We start from the raw sequence: 17,673 nt of genomic DNA, 5'->3' as shown, positions 1-17,673 counted from the left end.
GTGATTTGAATCGATTTGAAAAGTTTGGGAAGTAACTTTATTTGATTTAAAGTTTCGGGCTGATTTGAAGATTTGATTTGAAAAATAAATCAAATCACACCGCTACCTATAGCCTTGTTTTCTGTAACTGATCAAAATATTTTTACGACGTTTACGAAGTTGGCCCAAACTTTGGCAAGAAATGCGCACCACTGATACCGAGGCTAAGCGCATGCGTGGGTTTCCCTCTACAGAAAAAAAAGGGCCGCGTGTCATGTCGAGTTTTTAGTAAAAGTGGCTTCATCATGAGGCCACACAGGAGCTCATTGACATCTGAAAACTTGCGCAAGCTAGTTTTTCTAAAATGCAACTAGTGGATGTAAGTTATAGTTGTGTGATATGAGTTTTTTGCATTTCGATACGATATGCAATAAATATCATATCGATATTCGATATATTTGCATTCCTAACGATTAAAGAGTAATTAATGATGTCAGGTTTTGCAGTGACATAAATGAATACTGTAATGTAATGAAACCGTGTGTTAGAAAATAACCATTTTGAAATGGAAACAATCTACTAAAAACTAAAAACACCAAAACCAACTACAGCTAAACACAAATGACTATAACAAACTGGAAATCCAACTACAACTTTCTACCATTACGAAAGATTTTTTGCGAGGAAAAGTCGTTGCAGATTTTTAGTAATGCAGTATAAGCCCTAGTTCCATTGCTCTCTTCAGCCTCAATGAAAACTCCCACCCTCGACGACTCTCTTGTCTCACGATTAATGTGTAGTGGCAATAGCACTTCTGGCTGTGTATCTAATTATTTTTGACACCACAAGCAATGAACCCATAGAGCCATAAGCATAAACTCTGGTCAATATTTATTATCTAATTATAAATAGTGGTTTATCGACAATATAAACAAATTGGTCAAAAATGATAAGCTTTATATCGATATAAACTTAGCCATGTCGACATGAACAAACATGAACAATCAAAATAAACATGGCCATTTTAATTGTATATAAAACTATCAATTTTTTGCTATATAATATATTACAATCTATTCAGGTCAATATGTACTGTAAAGGGGTGGTCAAACAAGAGCCAAAACGAACTAAATGACGCAAAACGATGTCGCTGTCAGTTGTAAACTGTTCGGCCGAAGACATTTCTGGCCGAAACGAACCATTTCGGTCCTGCTCGAAATTTCGTGGCTGAACCCTTGTTCTTATTGGCAGGTTAAAATTCTAGCGAGCACGCGTCACAATTCTCCTTATGTGCGTGTAAGCAAAGTTAAAAAAATAAATTGGATGATACTTTTATTTCATTAAATAAACAACATGAAACAATTTACGACAAGGCTCACCCAGACTTGTGATTGTGTTGCATAAATGTAAGATGTTGCACTTGAGTTTTGCATAAATATAAGAGAATGGTTGTGGTTTTCTTTCATGTAGAATAGAAGTAATGCATCATACACAGCCTGATGAAGTATCGTTGACTGATTTATTTATGTAAAACCGCAGTACTATGATAAAGACTGTTTTTGTTTGTTATATACTCAGCATAAAAAAACATTCATATGTTAACACAAAATATAATTTTGTTGATGGGAAAGGTTGGCAAAATCTTTGTATCGAATGATTTTTTTGAGCAGCAGAACGATCCTCTGATAAATCTGCTGCGTAATTATAATTAATAATGGTTCCTCAAAGTTTTTTGTTTAAAATAGAAATATGTAACTCAAATGCATAAAAATTATCAATGAAACAGTGTCCTGTCTCCGTGCGTATGGTATCTAGGAAGCGAAGTGAATTCGGATGCCGTGTGACATGTGGCTTAGCCGAACTGAACTAAAACAACCTCCAAACCTAAGTCGGTTCGGCCATCGTGTGACCACGGCTTAATCGGACCATACAATTTCATTTCATCTTTGCTTGCAAAAAGAGGCTTTTGTTTCATTGTTGTATATCATATTTTATTTTATCCATAAAGTGTTTATCATCATCATGTGATATGGCATTAACTTGGGCATGTCGATATATCATACAGCTATAATGTAAGTAAATGTGTTAATATTATGTAACTGTTAATTATAGCCGAGTTATACTTAGTTTTGTTTCTTTTCTTTCAAGTTGAAGCCTCAGTAACTGTGTCTCACTTGTTTCAATATTATCAGGTTTTATTTTATATTTGTATCTCATAATTTGTAACTTCAAACAAGTATCTAAAGTTTTTTTTACATGTGTACATTCTTCAATAAAAGCAAAGTCACAGACCATAAACTGTTACATAACCCTCCACCACTTTCCTAGCTAAGCCTTCACAATTGAGTGAATTATGTAATGCCCTTTCATTCATTGATGTATCGAGCCAATGGTATGATGTGCTCTGCAATGATGGTTTAACATACCTTGTAGAACATAGAACAAAACCGAATCTAGTGATGAATTTAGCATACATGTACATATAGTGGTACAAAGTCACAGCTATACTATTCCTATCCATAAAACCCAAAACAGGCAGGGGGCAAACCCCCTGCCCTTCACCTGGTTCAAGACCTATGGATAAGACTACAGGCTACAGCTATACTGTAGATTGATCATACTATGCAACAATTGAGCGAACAATTTGAAAGAGTATTTCAAATCATTCTCAAATGTTTTAGGATTTGAATTCGTTATAGGGCTGATTCGATTTGCTTCGAATTTACTGACAAGGGTGGGGGATTTGATTTGTAGTTCGCCGGATATGATTTGAGTCATAAAAAAGTGATTTGAAAGCAGCTCTGATATATATATATATATATATATATACATTATTGCTACACATTATAGCTGCATACATATATTGTATATATATAGATATATACAATAAAGGTGGTAGTTTTGATCCTGTTTTGTTTTGACAAATTCTAATATAGTTATCCTTTGAAGTTGCCTTTCCAATGAGTAAAACAACTCCTACACCGATTACTTGCATTGTAATAAATACTTTACAGCAAGTTATCTTACCTCTGCTCTGTACTTTAGCGATCATGTCCTTAACATACATGTATCTGATCACCATGTTGCATGCTTGAATGTCTATTCCTTCCTCCAACACCGAAGTAGCAACCAGAATATTGTACTTTTCACCTTCAAAACCCTCTCTTGCATCAGTTCTCTCTCGTGGCATCATACCTGACACCAATATGCAGACACTGAATAGCATGTAGTGTTGTCAAAGAGCACTCGCACAATTATCGACTGACACACGATAAGATTTAAAGCATGCTAAAGGATCTTTGTGTTTCAGTTGAACTCTTGGGCTCTTGTTTCGATTTATTTGCGAACAGCTGACAGGTTACTCTATCAATATTATTATTATTATAATTGTTGCTAAAACATCGCGACTTTGGGTCTTAATAAGCCTGTGCTGGTTGAGAGACATGTCAAAATCCAATTTATTGACAAGAGAAGTGATAAAGCAGCCACCTTCATCAGATGCAAAGTTAGCACAAGATGCTTGAAAGTGAGCTACAGATGCTTTGGTGCTTTGGGTCATCTCACCTTTATTATCTGCAGATGGTCCAGTAGAAATGAATTCTTTAGCCTTGAACATGGGGTTGCAGTTGAGTATGTCCTTTAAGCATTGGGCAACCTCTCGCATTTGAACAAATATTATGACTTTAGAATCAGGCCTTTGACTAAACTGGTCGGACAGAATACCTCTAAGACGTTGAACTTTTTGGTTAGGATGTTCTTTATCCTCCTGGTCAGCTAAGCTCTTCAACCTCTGAATATGATCTAAAGAAGCAGGTTGGTGTAATGTATCAGAGAATGAGTAGAGTGATGGTAGCATTGATAGTAATAGTGAGAGTAACGGTAAGAGTAACGGTGAGAGTAACAGTGAAAATAACGGTAAGGGTAACAGTGAGAGTAATAGTGAAAATAACGGTAAGGGTAACAATGAGAGTAACAATGAGAGTAACAGTGAGAGTAACAGTGAGAGTAACGGTAAGAGTAACGGTGAGAATACCAGTGAGAGTAACAAAAAATTAGTGAAGATAAAAACGAGTGATTTGGAAATAGATACCATGATTGTTTCAGCTATATCGTGTTTTCTAAAAATCTAGAAATGCATAACAGTAAATAACATTAACTATTTAATATACAAAACAATTTTAGCAAAGGTTTTCTGCAAACATTGACTGTATCACCATAGACTATAACATAGTAACATAATGATCAGCCTCAAGCTGTTACAAGCAGTCATACATAGGAAATGTGCATGTTTATGAGGTTCTTGAGCCAGTTGATTTTGAGTGTCCCATGAAAATCACTATGTACAATGGCATGTGACTCACTTATTTATACCAGTGAGTTAATATTAACTATTTTTCTATTGTCTAATAGAATTGATTGTAAACGGCAATGCCAAACTATTGCTCACAGTTGACAAACGAAAAATCACTGAAAAAGACTCGGTATTCGTCATTGGTCGATTGAATTATCGGTGGTGAAGTGTGACTTGCTGTTTGTACACAAAACTGTTTGTAACAGTAAAGTTGCTCACCATATCGTCTAGTATAAATTCACTTAAGTGAAGTGAGCATAAGGTAGGAGTGTAAGATCAAAGATAACTCACTTACCAATGAACATCTTCCAGATGGGTTCAATGCTATTATACACTGACTTTGAGAATAGTTCACCTTCTAGATGTCTAACCCCATGCTCACAGTGGAGTAGACTGACCAGGTGCATAGCTCTGAAGTACTCCTATAATCCAAACAAAAGATTAATGGGTCCAATATATGCTACCGTACTCAATATTTTGTGTATATTGCGCATGCACTCAAAATATCATAATAATTATGATAGTGTCTGAGAGCACTGCGCAATAGTGTCTGTGAGCACTGTGTGATAGTGTCTGTGAGCACTGTGTGATAGTGTCTGTAAGCATTGTGTAATAGTGTCTGTGAACACTGTGTGATAGTGTCTGTGAGCACTGTGTAATAGTGTCTGTGAGCACTGTATGACAGTGTCTGTGAGCACTGTGTGATAGTGTCTGTGAGCACTGTGTGATAGTGTCTGTGAGCACTGTGTAATAGTGTCTGTGAGCACTGTGTGATAGCGTCTGTGAGCACTGTGTAATAGTGTCTGTGAGCACTGTGTGATAGTGTCTGTGAGCACTGCGTAATAGTGTCTGTGAGCACTGCGTAATAGTGTCTGTGAGCACTGCGTAATAGTGTCTGTGATCACTGTGTGATAGTGTCTGTGAACACTGTGTGATAGTGTCTGTGAACACTGTGTGATAGTGTCTGTGAGCACTGTGTAATAGTGTCTGTGAGCACTGTGTGATAGTGTCTGTGAGCACTGTGTAATATTGTCTGTGAGCACTGTGTGATAGCGTCTGTGAGCACTGTGTGATAGTGTCTGTGAGCACTGTGTAATAGTGTCTGTGAGCACTGCGCAATAGTGTCTGTGATCACTGTGTGATAGTGTCTGTGAGCACTGTGTAATATTGTCTGTGAGCACTGTGTGATAGTGTCTGTGAGCACTGTGTGATAGTGTCTGTGAGCACTGTGTGATAGTGTCTGTGAGCACTGTGTGATAGTGTCTGTGATCACTGTGTGATAGTGTCTGTGAACACTGTGTGATAGTGTCTGTGAACACTGTGTGATAGTGTCTGTGAGCACTGTGTGATAGTGTCTGTGAGCACTGTGTGATAGTGTCTGTGAGCACTGTCTTATAGTGTCTGTGAGCACTGCGTGATAGTGTCTGTGAGCACTGCGTGATAGTGTCTGTGAACTACAGTTATACCCCGACATATGAGTGTCCGAACATACAAGAAATTTGAGTTACACGTACAAGAAAAATTACATGCAAGTTTTTGCCTTTAGATACGAGAAAGGTTTTCATAAACAAACATATGAGACAGTTCTCAATGAGGTCACTAGGCCGCCAAGTATGAAAGAGGCTGCTTACGAAAGCAGCATCACACGGTCATTCTCGTCAGATCAACTTGGAAAAGGTTCTTAAAAGGCTAAAAGTGAAGGTGAATGAGAGGCAACCATTAAGAAGCAACAAAAACTGAAAATGAAAACAAAATTGGAATTAAGTTTATAGCAAAGACCCATTCCTGAAAGTGTATTTGTATGTAAGCTAAGGTAATTAAAGTAAAATTTTAAGTCTATGTTATGTTACGTAGTATTCCAAAAGTGTAGCATACCGAACGCTTTGCTGTCAAGTTTCTTTCATATCGTCGTTAGCCACTACGTTTGTCTTGAAGGTAAAAACTCCAGTACTGTATGTAAAAGTGTCAACTTTGTGACCTTAGTCAGCTTTAGTGTGAATTTGGTGACCTTAGTCAGCTTTAGTGTAAACTTGGTGACCTTAGTCAGCTTTAGTGTCAACTTTGGGAGCTTAGGTGGTGAATTAGAACAAAAACACATTTTTCCGTTATAATATCCTGTTTTCAGGTGGTTTTTAAAGGATAGAAATGGATTAATTTGTATTTAGTTATTTTATTGAAAAATTTACATGTGCGCCCCGCAACGTATTAAGCTCAAATGTCGAGATATGACTGCATGAGAAAATAGCATACAGCAAGGAGTTCACTCAAAAGATGTCAGTTCTAAGAATAAACAGTATAAAAAAATACTGAACAACAAAACAACGCATTATATTACAGACTCTGTAGTATCATTCACCTATAACAAGCCAGTATGCAGACCAGACTTGACTCGTCTTTGAAAAGGGCTAAAACAGATAGCTGAGAGGCTAGAAGAAAAGTGGTGACCTACTGTAAGAAAGTCCAACGCCACCTTGCAGTATTGCACATCTTTACTCAGTTCTGAGTACATATGTAGCCGAATCACTCTGTCACGGAGACTGACGAGGTACGACTCATAGATCTGGCCATGCCGATCTGACGGAAATTCGACATTTATTGATTTGTCTTTTTGCTCAAAGGGCCAAGATTTCACTGAAATAATCAGCAACCAGACAGCTACAACACACTAGCTAACACACTGTTGATATGAATCAAGTATACGTTTGGTATATAAATTATGTGTACAGCGACGAGCGATGCAGAACACATCTTTGTAGCAAAAACCAATCGAGAAATACAGTTTAATGGCCTACACTTGACTTGAATCTCAGTCTCCAGAGGCCTCATGAGATACTCCTGCAGGTAGAAAGACATTCCGTCAGCCCTCCGTGTCTCCAGCTCTATATACTCTGGACGCGAAGAAAATAAATAAATTTAAGTGAAACTGAGGCTAGTGTCAGGTGATCAGACACATTTATTACACAAAAGATGTAAAGTAGAGCTAACTTTCATCAACTCTAGTCTTATCGATCTCTCGTTGCTGCCAACTCTCGCTCGGTGGTTCACTGAGACCGAACTTGGCACACATGGCTAGTATAAACCCACTGGCTGTTGTTATGTTGGTTGAGTCTCCAATACCAATGGTCGCTGTTAATCCAAGCATCTACATAAAAATATGTTGGATATTATCGAGGAAAGCTGGAGTTATGCAATAATGACATTCTAGCTCAGTAGAATGTCATGATTACATAAATATATTGCGCATCAAAGGCAGCTACGAGGAGGAGTTATTTTATCACCAAACATAATAAAACATAAAGTCAATCACTCATATATGATATGATACATGTATGTACATCTTACACACCAGACTTAATACGCATACAGTACAAAGTATACTGACTTATTCAAAAACAAAATGGCAAGTACAAATGTGGGCTGTTATGGCTATTAAGCTATAACGGATTGTGACAATTATGAGATAATAGTTTATGGCTGTAGTAATCCTTTTGCTTATAACAATTCTGTTTACATCTGAAGCAAGATAGCCATATAGCGCTCTATTGTATTTTTACCATATACTAAGCTAATATTTATAAAGCTACTTTTGGTTCCATATAAATACCCACAACATTTTCAGTTCAAGTTGTGTGTTTTCGTCAGTGAATAAACTACATTACAATCTACACTACTTCAGGCTTCAATTCTTTACAAGAATACAACAGGGCCTACCAAATGTTGAATTACATGTACATGTATAATTATTTTAAAAGCACTACATATGGGGAAATGGCGATTAACATGTCATAAAGTAATGCTACCATAGTAGATAATATATTATAAAGTAATACTACCGTAGTAAAGCAATTTCCTACCTGCGGAATAGGTTTGGTCACACGACCATCACCATTGGTCAAAGCATGCTTTGCCTTTACACACTTTTCAATTATCTTGTTATATGGATGGTCCTTCTTAGCATGGTGGAATTCATCAAAGATAAGCAGGGTGAAATCGGTGACAGATGCATCGGGGTACCAGTCAAAGTAATTGACAACCATTGCAGGTGTGACGACCAGCACCGCATACTCGACTCCCACCATCAGTTCTCTCATCTCTTCGGGTCGTATGCTGTCCTCACCAATTATCGTACACGCCTAAAACATAGAATTCACTAGGGAGGAACAGTGAAATATTGTAAAACTAAACCTGAGGCTGCATCCGCCGTTCATTGAAGATGCACTGTTTTACACCAGTGATCTTATATTTACCACTTTAAATGGCTTGAGCAGTCATGTGTATTTAATCGAATGTTATTACCCCATAGACATGGATCAACGACCATAATTGAAGTTGACGAATCAATCTCTAATGCAATTGACAGCACCAATAATTATTCACCTTTCCCTTCCAAAGTGTCGGAAGGTAGTCTTTTATCTTCTGCAACTGCTGTTTGGCTAGGTCACTGATAGGCACAAAAAATAGCACTTTTGGTTTTCCTACAAAAACAAGACAGCTACTGTTCATCAGTTATAACTAATAAACTATCAATCAATAACAGCTAAGAAACTATTGATCAAAATCAGCTAATAAAATATTGATCAATAACAGCTAATAAACAATTGATCAATAACCGCTAATAAGCCAAGTAAGAATGACAGTGAAAACTACGGAGTTATGTACATGCTAAAGTGCAGGCATGTATTAGCTTTTTTTAATCAGACTGAATCATCTGGTGTAGTATTAGACAAGAGAGAAATCCCTGACACAATGGCATATGGCATCATATGGCATCATGCTACATACACAATGGCATATGGCATCATATGGCATCATGCTACATGTAAATAGCATATGGCATCATGCTACATACACAATGGCATATGGCATCATATGGCATCATGCTACATGTAAATGTTTCCCCTGATGCAGGCTGATCTGAGATCATGCAATCAGGCAATTAAACTACAGGTATATTTCTTTAAACATTTGCATAAATTAATATGAAACTATGGGCTGCAATACAGGAGTGTTTTATTCGCTGAATGGACCTGACTAACTTTACTGTGGTAGAGATACACACTAATTTCACTACACTATAATAATAATATGTAGAGGGTGACATCTTATCTTCCGAATGAACAAGTTGACTCTAATCTCCGGTAAACTCTGATACTGCTAATATCAGCAATTGATAAAAACTGTTAAGTTAAACATATACGGTATATATAATATATAGTAGTATATGAGGTATAAAAACTGTTAAGTTAAACATATACGGTATATATAATATATAGTAGTATATGTAGTATAAACAATGAAAATTGATATCTTTGGTTGTACAGGGATGTAACAGCCTCACCTGTCACAACGTACTTATAGAGATGCTCTACGATGACCTGGATTGCTATGTATGTTTTTCCTGTACCAGTGGGCAGAAGGATAATGTCATTTTCCCCTCTGAGTGACTTCTGAGATAGCTCTTCTTGATAGTCCCTCAAACGCAACTCCTTAGCTCCATCTAGATAACACGAAACTAATTATTAATGACACGGTCCCATAGTTAAGAACTGAAAAAACAGCCAAAGATATTAGAAACTTACCCAGTGGAGTGTAAATCCTTGCTGGAGGAATATATTCGGCAGAAAATGGTAGTACTTCACCATTTGACAGATCGGTACCTTCCACCTGCTCAGATTCACTTACCGTAACTAGGCATGTTGAGAGGCTGCTATTTCCATGCTACGATGAAGATAACAGATCACTAATAGTAACAGTGAGTAACAGTGGTCTTAATAAGGCACCTTCACTACCTGTACAGTTCATGCAACTCCTACACACTATGCTAGTTGCTTTAGGCCAATGTATTTGAAAATATGAAGCCACAAGGAATTATTTTATCTACCAAAGTTATATCATGGAGCCTTTTATGTTACTGCTATAGATGACAAGTTATGCAATGGAGCTTTTTATATCAATGCCATAGATGACAAGTTATGTGATAGAGCTTTTTATATCAATGCTATAGATGACAAGTTATGTGATAGAGCTTTTTATATCAACGCTATAGATGACAAGTTATGTAATAGAGCTTTTTATATCAATGCTATAGATGACAAGTTATGTGATAGAGCTTTTTATATCAACGCTATAGATGACAAGTTATGTAATAGAGCTTTTTATATCAATGCTATAGATGACAAGTTATGTAATAGAGCTTTTTATATCAATGCTATAGATGACAAGTTATGTGATAGAGCTTTTTATATCAACGCTATAGATGACAAGTTATGTAATAGAGCTTTTTATATCAATGCTATAGATGACAAGTTATGTGATAAAGCATTTTATATCAATGCTATAGATGACAAGTTATGTAAAAGAGCTTTTTATATCAACGCTATAGATGACAAGTTATGTAATAGAGCTTTTTATATCAATGCTATAGATAACAAGTTATGTAATAGAGCCTTTTATTTCAATGCCATAGATGACAAGTTATGTAATAGAGCTTTTTATATCAATGCTATAGATGACAAGTTATGTGATAAAGCATTTTATATCAATGCTATAGATGACAAGTTATGTAAAAGAGCTTTTTATATCAACGCTATAGATGACAAGTTATGTAATAGAGCTTTTTATATCAATGCTATAGATAACAAGTTATGTAATAGAGCCTTTTATATCAATGCCATAGATGACAAGTTATGTGATAAAGCATTTTATATCAATGCTATAAATGACAAGTTATGTAAAAGAGCTTTTTATATCAACGCTATAGATGACAAGTTATGTAATAGAGCTTTTTATGTCAGTGCTATAGATAACAAGTTATGTAAAAGAGCTTTTTATGTCAATGCTATAGATAACAAGTTATGTGATAAAGCATTTTATATCAATGCTATAGATGACAAGTTATGCGATAGAGCTTTTTATATCAATGCTATAGATAACAAGTTATGTAATAGAGCTTTTTATATCAATGCTATAGATGAAAAGTTATGTAATAGAGCTTTTTATGTCAGTGCTATAGATGACAAGTTATGTAAAAGAGCTTTTTATATCAATGCTATAGATAACAAGTTATGTAATAGAGCTTTTTATATCAATGCTATAGATGAAAAGTTATGTAATAGAGCTTTTTATGTCAGTGCTATAGATGACAAGTTATGTAATAGAGCTTTTTATATCAATGCTATAGATAACAAGTTATGTAAAAGAGCTTTTTATATCAATGCTATAGATAACAAGTTATGTAATAGAGCTTTTTATATCAATGCTATAGATGACAAGTTATGTGATAAAGCTTTTTATATCAATGCTATAGATGAAAAGTTATGTAATAGAGCTTTTTATGTCAGTGCTATAGATGACAAGTTATGTAATAGAGCTTTTTATATCAATGCTATAGATAACAAGTTATGTAATAGAGCTTTTTATATCAATGCTATAGATGAAAAGTTATGTAATAGAGCTTTTTATGTCAGTGCTATAGATGACAAGTTATGTAATAGAGCTTTTTATATCAATGCTATAGATAACAAGTTATGTAATAAAGCTTTTTATGTCAGTGCTATAGATGACAAGTTATGTAATAGAGCTTTTTATATCAATGCTATAGATAACAAGTTATGTAATAGAGCTTTTTATATCAGTGCTATAGATGACAAGTTATGTAATAGAGCTTTTTATGTCAGTGCTATAGATGACAAGTTATGTAATAGAGCTTTTTATATCAATGCTATAGATAACAAGTTATGTAATAGAGCTTTTTATGTCAATGCTATAGATAACAAGTTATGTAAAAGAGCTTTTTATATCAATGCTATAGATAACAAGTTATGTAATAGAGCTTTTTATATCAATGCTATAGATGAAAAGTTATGTAATAGAGCTTTTTATGTCAGTGCTATAGATGACAAGTTATGTAATAGAGCTTTTTATATCAATGCTATAGATAACAAGTTATGTAATAGAGCTTTTTATATCAATGCTATAGATAACAAGTTATGTGATAAAGCATTTTATATCAATGCTATAGATAACAAGTTATGTAATAGAGCTTTTTATGTCAGTGCTATAGATGACAAGTTATGTAATAGAGCTTTTTATATCAATGCTATAGATAACAAGTTATGTAATAGAGCTTTTTATATCAATGCTATAGATAACAAGTTATGTAATAGAGCTTTTTATATCAATGCTATAGATAACAAGTTATGTAAAAGAGCTTTTTATGTCAATGCTATAGATGACAAGTTATGCGATAGAGCTTTTTATATCAATGCTATAGATAACAAGTTATGTAATAGAGCTTTTTATATCAATGCTATAGATGACAAGTTATGTGATAGAGCTTTTTATGTCAATGCTATAGATGACAAGTTATGTAATAGAGCTTTTTATATCAATGCTATAGATAACAAGTTATGTAATACAGCTTTTTATGTCAGTGCTATAGATGACAAGTTATGTAAAAGAGCTTTTTATATCAATGCTATAGATAACAAGTTATGTAATAGAGCTTTTTATGTCAGTGCTATAGATGACAAGTTATGTAATAGAGCTTTTTATATCAATGCTATAGATGACAAGTTATGCGATAGAGCTTTTTATATCAATGCTATAGATAACAAGTTATGTAATAGAGCTTTTTATATCAATGCTATAGATGACAAGTTATGTGATAGAGCTTTTTATGTCAATGCTATAGATGACAAGTTATGTAATAGAGCTTTTTATATCAATGCTATAGATAACAAGTTATGTAATACAGCTTTTTATGTCAGTGCTATAGATGACAAGTTATGTAAAAGAGCTTTTTATATCAATGCTATAGATAACAAGTTATGTAATAGAGCTTTTTATGTCAGTGCTATAGATGACAAGTTATGTAATAGAGCTTTTTATATCAATGCTATAGATAACAAGTTATGTAATAGAGCTTTTTATGTCAGTGCTATAGATGACAAGTTATGTAATAGAGCTTTTTATGTCAGTGCTATAGATGACAAGTTATGTAATAGAGCTTTTTATATCAATGCTATAGATAACAAGTTATGTGATAGAGCTTTTTATATCAATGCTATAGATGACAAGTTATGCGATAGAGCTTTTTATATCAATGCTATAGATAACAAGTTATGTAATAGAGCTTTTTATATCAATGCTATAGATGACAAGTTATGTGATAGAGCTTTTTATGTCAATGCTATAGATGACAAGTTATGTAATAGAGCTTTTTATATCAATGCTATAGATAACAAGTTATGTAAAAGAGCTTTTTATGTCAATGCTATAGATAACAAGTTATGTGATAGAGCTTTTTATATCAATGCTATAGATGACAAGTTATGCGATAGAGCTTTTTATATCAATGCTATAGATAACAAGTTATGTAATACAGCTTTTTATGTCAGTGCTATAGATGACAAGTTATGTAAAAGAGCTTTTTATATCAACGCTATAGATAACAAGTTATGTAATAGAGCTTTTTATGTCAATGCTATAGATAACAAGTTATGTGATAGAGCTTTTTATATCAATGCTATAGATGACAAGTTATGCGATAGAGCTTTTTATATCAATGCTATAGATAACAAGTTATGTAATAGAGCTTTTTATATCAATGCTATAGATGACAAGTTATGTGATAGAGCTTTTTATGTCAATGCTATAGATGACAAGTTATGTGATAGAGCATTTTATATCAATGCTATAGATAACAAGTTATGTAATAGAGCTTTTTATGTCAGTGCTATAGATGACAAGTTATGTAAAAGAGCTTTTTATATCAATGCTATAGATAACAAGTTATGTAATAGAGCTTTTTATATCAATGCTATAGATAACAAGTTATGTAATAGAGCTTTTTATGTCAGTGCTATAGATGACAAGTTATGTAATAGAGCTTTTTATATCAATGCTATAGATAACAAGTTATGTAATAGAGCTTTTTATGTCAATGCTATAGATGACAAGTTATGTGATAGAGCTTTTTATGTCAATGCTATAGATGACAAGTTATGTAATAGAGCTTTTTATATCAATGCTATAGATAACAAGTTATGTAATACAGCTTTTTATGTCAATGCTATAGATAACAAGTTATGTGATAGAGCTTTTTATATCAATGCTATAGATGACAAAATATCTTAAAAAACCATATACAACGCATTATTACCTGTAGAGCTTGAAAAGTGTTTTCCTGGCCAGCAATGCCTCTGCCAGCCGCCAGCATCGTCATTTCCTTCCCAAGCCTAAAACAATTGTTTCTTAAGATGTTCTAGGTTCAGTTTTGAGAACAGAGTGAATCCTTGTTTCTCTCATATCTCTAGATAGATCATAGTGTTTGTAGATAGAGCCTACTGTCGCTATATAGTGTCTAGTGTGGCTATATAGAGCCTAGTGTGGTTATATAGAGTCTAATGTCTCTAAATAGAGCCTAGTGCTTCTAAACAAATGACAAGCCAAATAAGGAGCTCTTCTTTGTAGAAATAGTAATGGCACACATGTGTAGTATACTAACATCACATGCGTACATCATATCATACATATATAGCTATACTTACTTTTTGACTTGATTTTTATAACTTAAAGCAGCATTGGTCTGCTCTTTGTATTTTCTTGGAAGCCTAAAACAATTAAATGCAACGTTTTTATTAATTCAGGTCTTTTGGAGCCAACATCTGACACAATCATGGTTTTAGAATAGACATGTGGAGACAATACTCACTTGATGAGTTCTTCATGTTTACGCACAAGCTCAGCTACTTTTCTCATCTCCTGTTAAAAAAACCATAAACTATCAAACATTGGTCCTAGATTATACAAGCCTTCATAACCATGTGTAATTAGTTTGATGAATTGTGGAAAATATAGTTGCAGCAGAAGAGCAGCGATGCAATAACTTCAACCTCTAAAATTGTGTTTTAATGAGCCAATGAGCTAAAAGGTTTATTGAGTATGACACTTGACGTTACCGAAAAAATTGATTTGCATCTCTTTCTAACAGACATATTTATGCTCCTTCAAAGCTTGTCTGAGATGCATTAAAGTAAGAATATTTTACGTAACATAAATAATGCTAATTGTAAAAAAAGGGTGCTTTGCAAACTTGTTGGAAAATAATTTAAGCTGAGAGGCATTTTAAAGGAAAGTAATTTCAGCTGAGAGGCCTTCTAAAGGAAAGTAATTTCAGCTGAGAGGCATTCTAAAGGAAAGTAATTACAGTTGAGAGGCATTCTAAAGGAAAGTAATTTCAACTGTAAGGCATTCTAAAGGAAAGTAATTTCAACTGAGAGGCATTCTAAAGGAAAGTAATTTCAACTGTAAGGCATTCTAAAGGAAAGTAATTTCGACTGTAAGGCATTCCAAAGGAAAATAATATCAACTGTGAGGCATTCTAAAGGAAAGTAATTTCAGTTGAGAGGCATTCTAAAGGAAAGTAATTTCAACTGAGAGGCATTCTAAAGGAAAGTAATATCAACTGTGAGGCATTCTAAAGGAAAGTAATTACAGTTGAGAGGCATTCTAAAGGAAAGTAATTTCAACTGCAAGGCATTTTAAAAGAAAGTAATTTCAACTGTAAGGCATTCTAAAGGAAAGTAATTTCAACTGTGAGGCATTCTAAAGGAAAGTAATTTCAACTGTGAGGCATTCTAAAGGAAAGTAATTTCAACTGCAAGGCATTTTAAAGGAAAGTAATTTCAACTGTAAGGCATTCTAAAGGAAAGTAATTTCAACTGTAAGGCATTCTAAAGGAAAGTAATTTCAACTAAAAGGCATTCCAAAGGAAAGTAATTTCAACTGTGAGGCATTCTAAAGGAAAGTAATATCAACTGTGAGGCATTCTAAAGGAAAGTAATTTCAACTAAAAGGCATTCTAAAGGAAAGTAATTTCAGCTGAGAGGCATTCTAAAGGAAAGTAATTTCAACTGTGAGGCATTTTAAAGGAAAGTAATTTCAACTAAAAGGCATTCTAAAGGAAAGTAATTTCAGCTGAGAGGCATTCTAAAGAAAAGTAATTTCAACTGTGAGGCATTCTAAAGAAAAGTAATTTCAACTGTGAGGCATTCTAAAGGAAAGTAATTTCAACTGTGAGGCATTCTAAAGGAAAGTAATTTCAACTAAAAGGCATTCTAAAGGAAAGTAATTTCAACTGCAAGGCATTCTAAAGGAAAGTAATTTCAACTGTAAGGCATTCTAAAGGAAAGTAATTTCAACTGTAAGGCATTCCAAAGAAAAGTAATTTCAGTTGAGAGGCAATCTAAAGGAAAGTAATTTCAGTTGAGAGGCATTCTAAAGGAAAGTAATTTCAGTTGAGAGGCATTCTAAAGGAAAGTAATTTCAGTTGAGAGGCATTCCAAAGGAAAGTAATTTCAACTGAGAGGCATTCTAAAGGAAAGTAATATCAACTGTGAGGCATTCTAAAGGAAAGTAATTACAGTTGAGAGGCATTCTAAAGGAAAGTAATTTCAACTGCAAGGCATTTTAAAGGAAAGTAATTTCAACTGTGAGGCATTCTAAAGGAAAGTAATTTCAACTGTGAGGCATTCTAAAGGAAAGTAATTTCAACTGTGAGGCATTCTAAAGGAAAGTAATTTCAACTAAAAGGCATTCCAAAGGAAAGTAATTTCAACTGAGAGGCATTCTAAAGGAAAGTAATATCAACTGTGAGGCATTCTAAAGGAAAGTAATTACAGTTGAGAGGCATTCTAAAGGAAAGTAATTTCAACTGCAAGGCATTTTAAAGGAAAGTAATTTCAACTGTGAGGCATTCTAAAGGAAAGTAATTTCAACTAAAAGGCATTCTAAAGGAAAGTAATTTCAGCTGAGAGGCATTCTAAAGGAAAGTAATTTCAGCTGAGAGGCATTCTAAAGAAAAGTAATTTCAACTGTGAGGCATTCTAAAGAAAAGTAATTTCAACTGTGAGGCATTCTAAAGGAAAGTAATTTCAACTGTAAGGCATTCTAAAGGAAAGTAATTTCAACTGTAAGGCATTCCAAAGAAAAGTAATTTCAGTTGAGAGGCATTCTAAAGGAAAGTAATTTCAGTTGAGAGGCATTCTAAAGGAAAGTAATTTCAGTTGAGAGGCATTCTAAAGGAAAGTAATTTCAGTTGAGAGGCATTCCAAAGGAAAGTAATTTCAACTGAGAGGCATTCTAAAGGAAAGTAATATCAACTGTGAGGCATTCTAAAGGAAAGTAATTACAGTTGAGAGGCATTCTAAAGGAAAGTAATTTCAACTGCAAGGCATTTTAAAGGAAAGTAATTTCAACTGTGAGGCATTCTAAAGGAAAGTAATTTCAACTGTGAGGCATTCTAAAGGAAAGTAATTTCAACTAAAAGGCATTCCAAAGGA

General features: G+C 34.1%; 1 protein-coding gene across 2 annotated transcripts in view; it reads right to left on the bottom strand.

Moving 5' to 3' along the window:
- LOC137406014 (ATP-dependent RNA helicase DHX58-like) overlaps nucleotides 1-17,673 on the bottom strand; it is a 64,042-nt gene that overhangs the window by 13,551 nt on the left and 32,818 nt on the right. Inside the window, exons 2-14 of one of the 2 annotated variants that reach the window (XM_068092522.1) lie at nucleotides 15,045-15,094; nucleotides 14,881-14,943; nucleotides 14,493-14,568; nucleotides 9,910-10,048; nucleotides 9,669-9,827; nucleotides 8,708-8,805; nucleotides 8,185-8,463; nucleotides 7,316-7,472; nucleotides 7,123-7,218; nucleotides 6,780-6,961; nucleotides 4,626-4,752; nucleotides 3,544-3,780; nucleotides 3,007-3,174 (exon numbers count right to left, since the gene is read on the bottom strand). In XM_068092522.1, the coding sequence (XP_067948623.1) occupies nucleotides 3,007-3,174; nucleotides 3,544-3,780; nucleotides 4,626-4,752; nucleotides 6,780-6,961; nucleotides 7,123-7,218; nucleotides 7,316-7,472; nucleotides 8,185-8,463; nucleotides 8,708-8,805; nucleotides 9,669-9,827; nucleotides 9,910-10,048; nucleotides 14,493-14,568; nucleotides 14,881-14,943; nucleotides 15,045-15,094 (1,831 nt within the window). Of the gene's footprint in view, nucleotides 1-3,006; nucleotides 3,175-3,543; nucleotides 3,781-4,625; nucleotides 4,753-6,779; nucleotides 6,962-7,122; nucleotides 7,219-7,315; nucleotides 7,473-8,184; nucleotides 8,464-8,707; nucleotides 8,823-9,668; nucleotides 9,828-9,909; nucleotides 10,049-14,492; nucleotides 14,569-14,880; nucleotides 14,944-15,044; nucleotides 15,095-17,673 lie in introns of both variants that reach the window. The other variant, XM_068092523.1, reaches the window with a different exon arrangement.

Source organism: Watersipora subatra, chromosome 10 (assembly GCF_963576615.1).
Source record: "Watersipora subatra chromosome 10, tzWatSuba1.1, whole genome shotgun sequence".
NCBI classification, from domain to species: domain Eukaryota; kingdom Metazoa; phylum Bryozoa; class Gymnolaemata; order Cheilostomatida; family Watersiporidae; genus Watersipora; species Watersipora subatra.
Note: the sequence above shows the minus strand (reverse complement) of the source record. Positions and strands in the feature narration are given on the sequence as shown.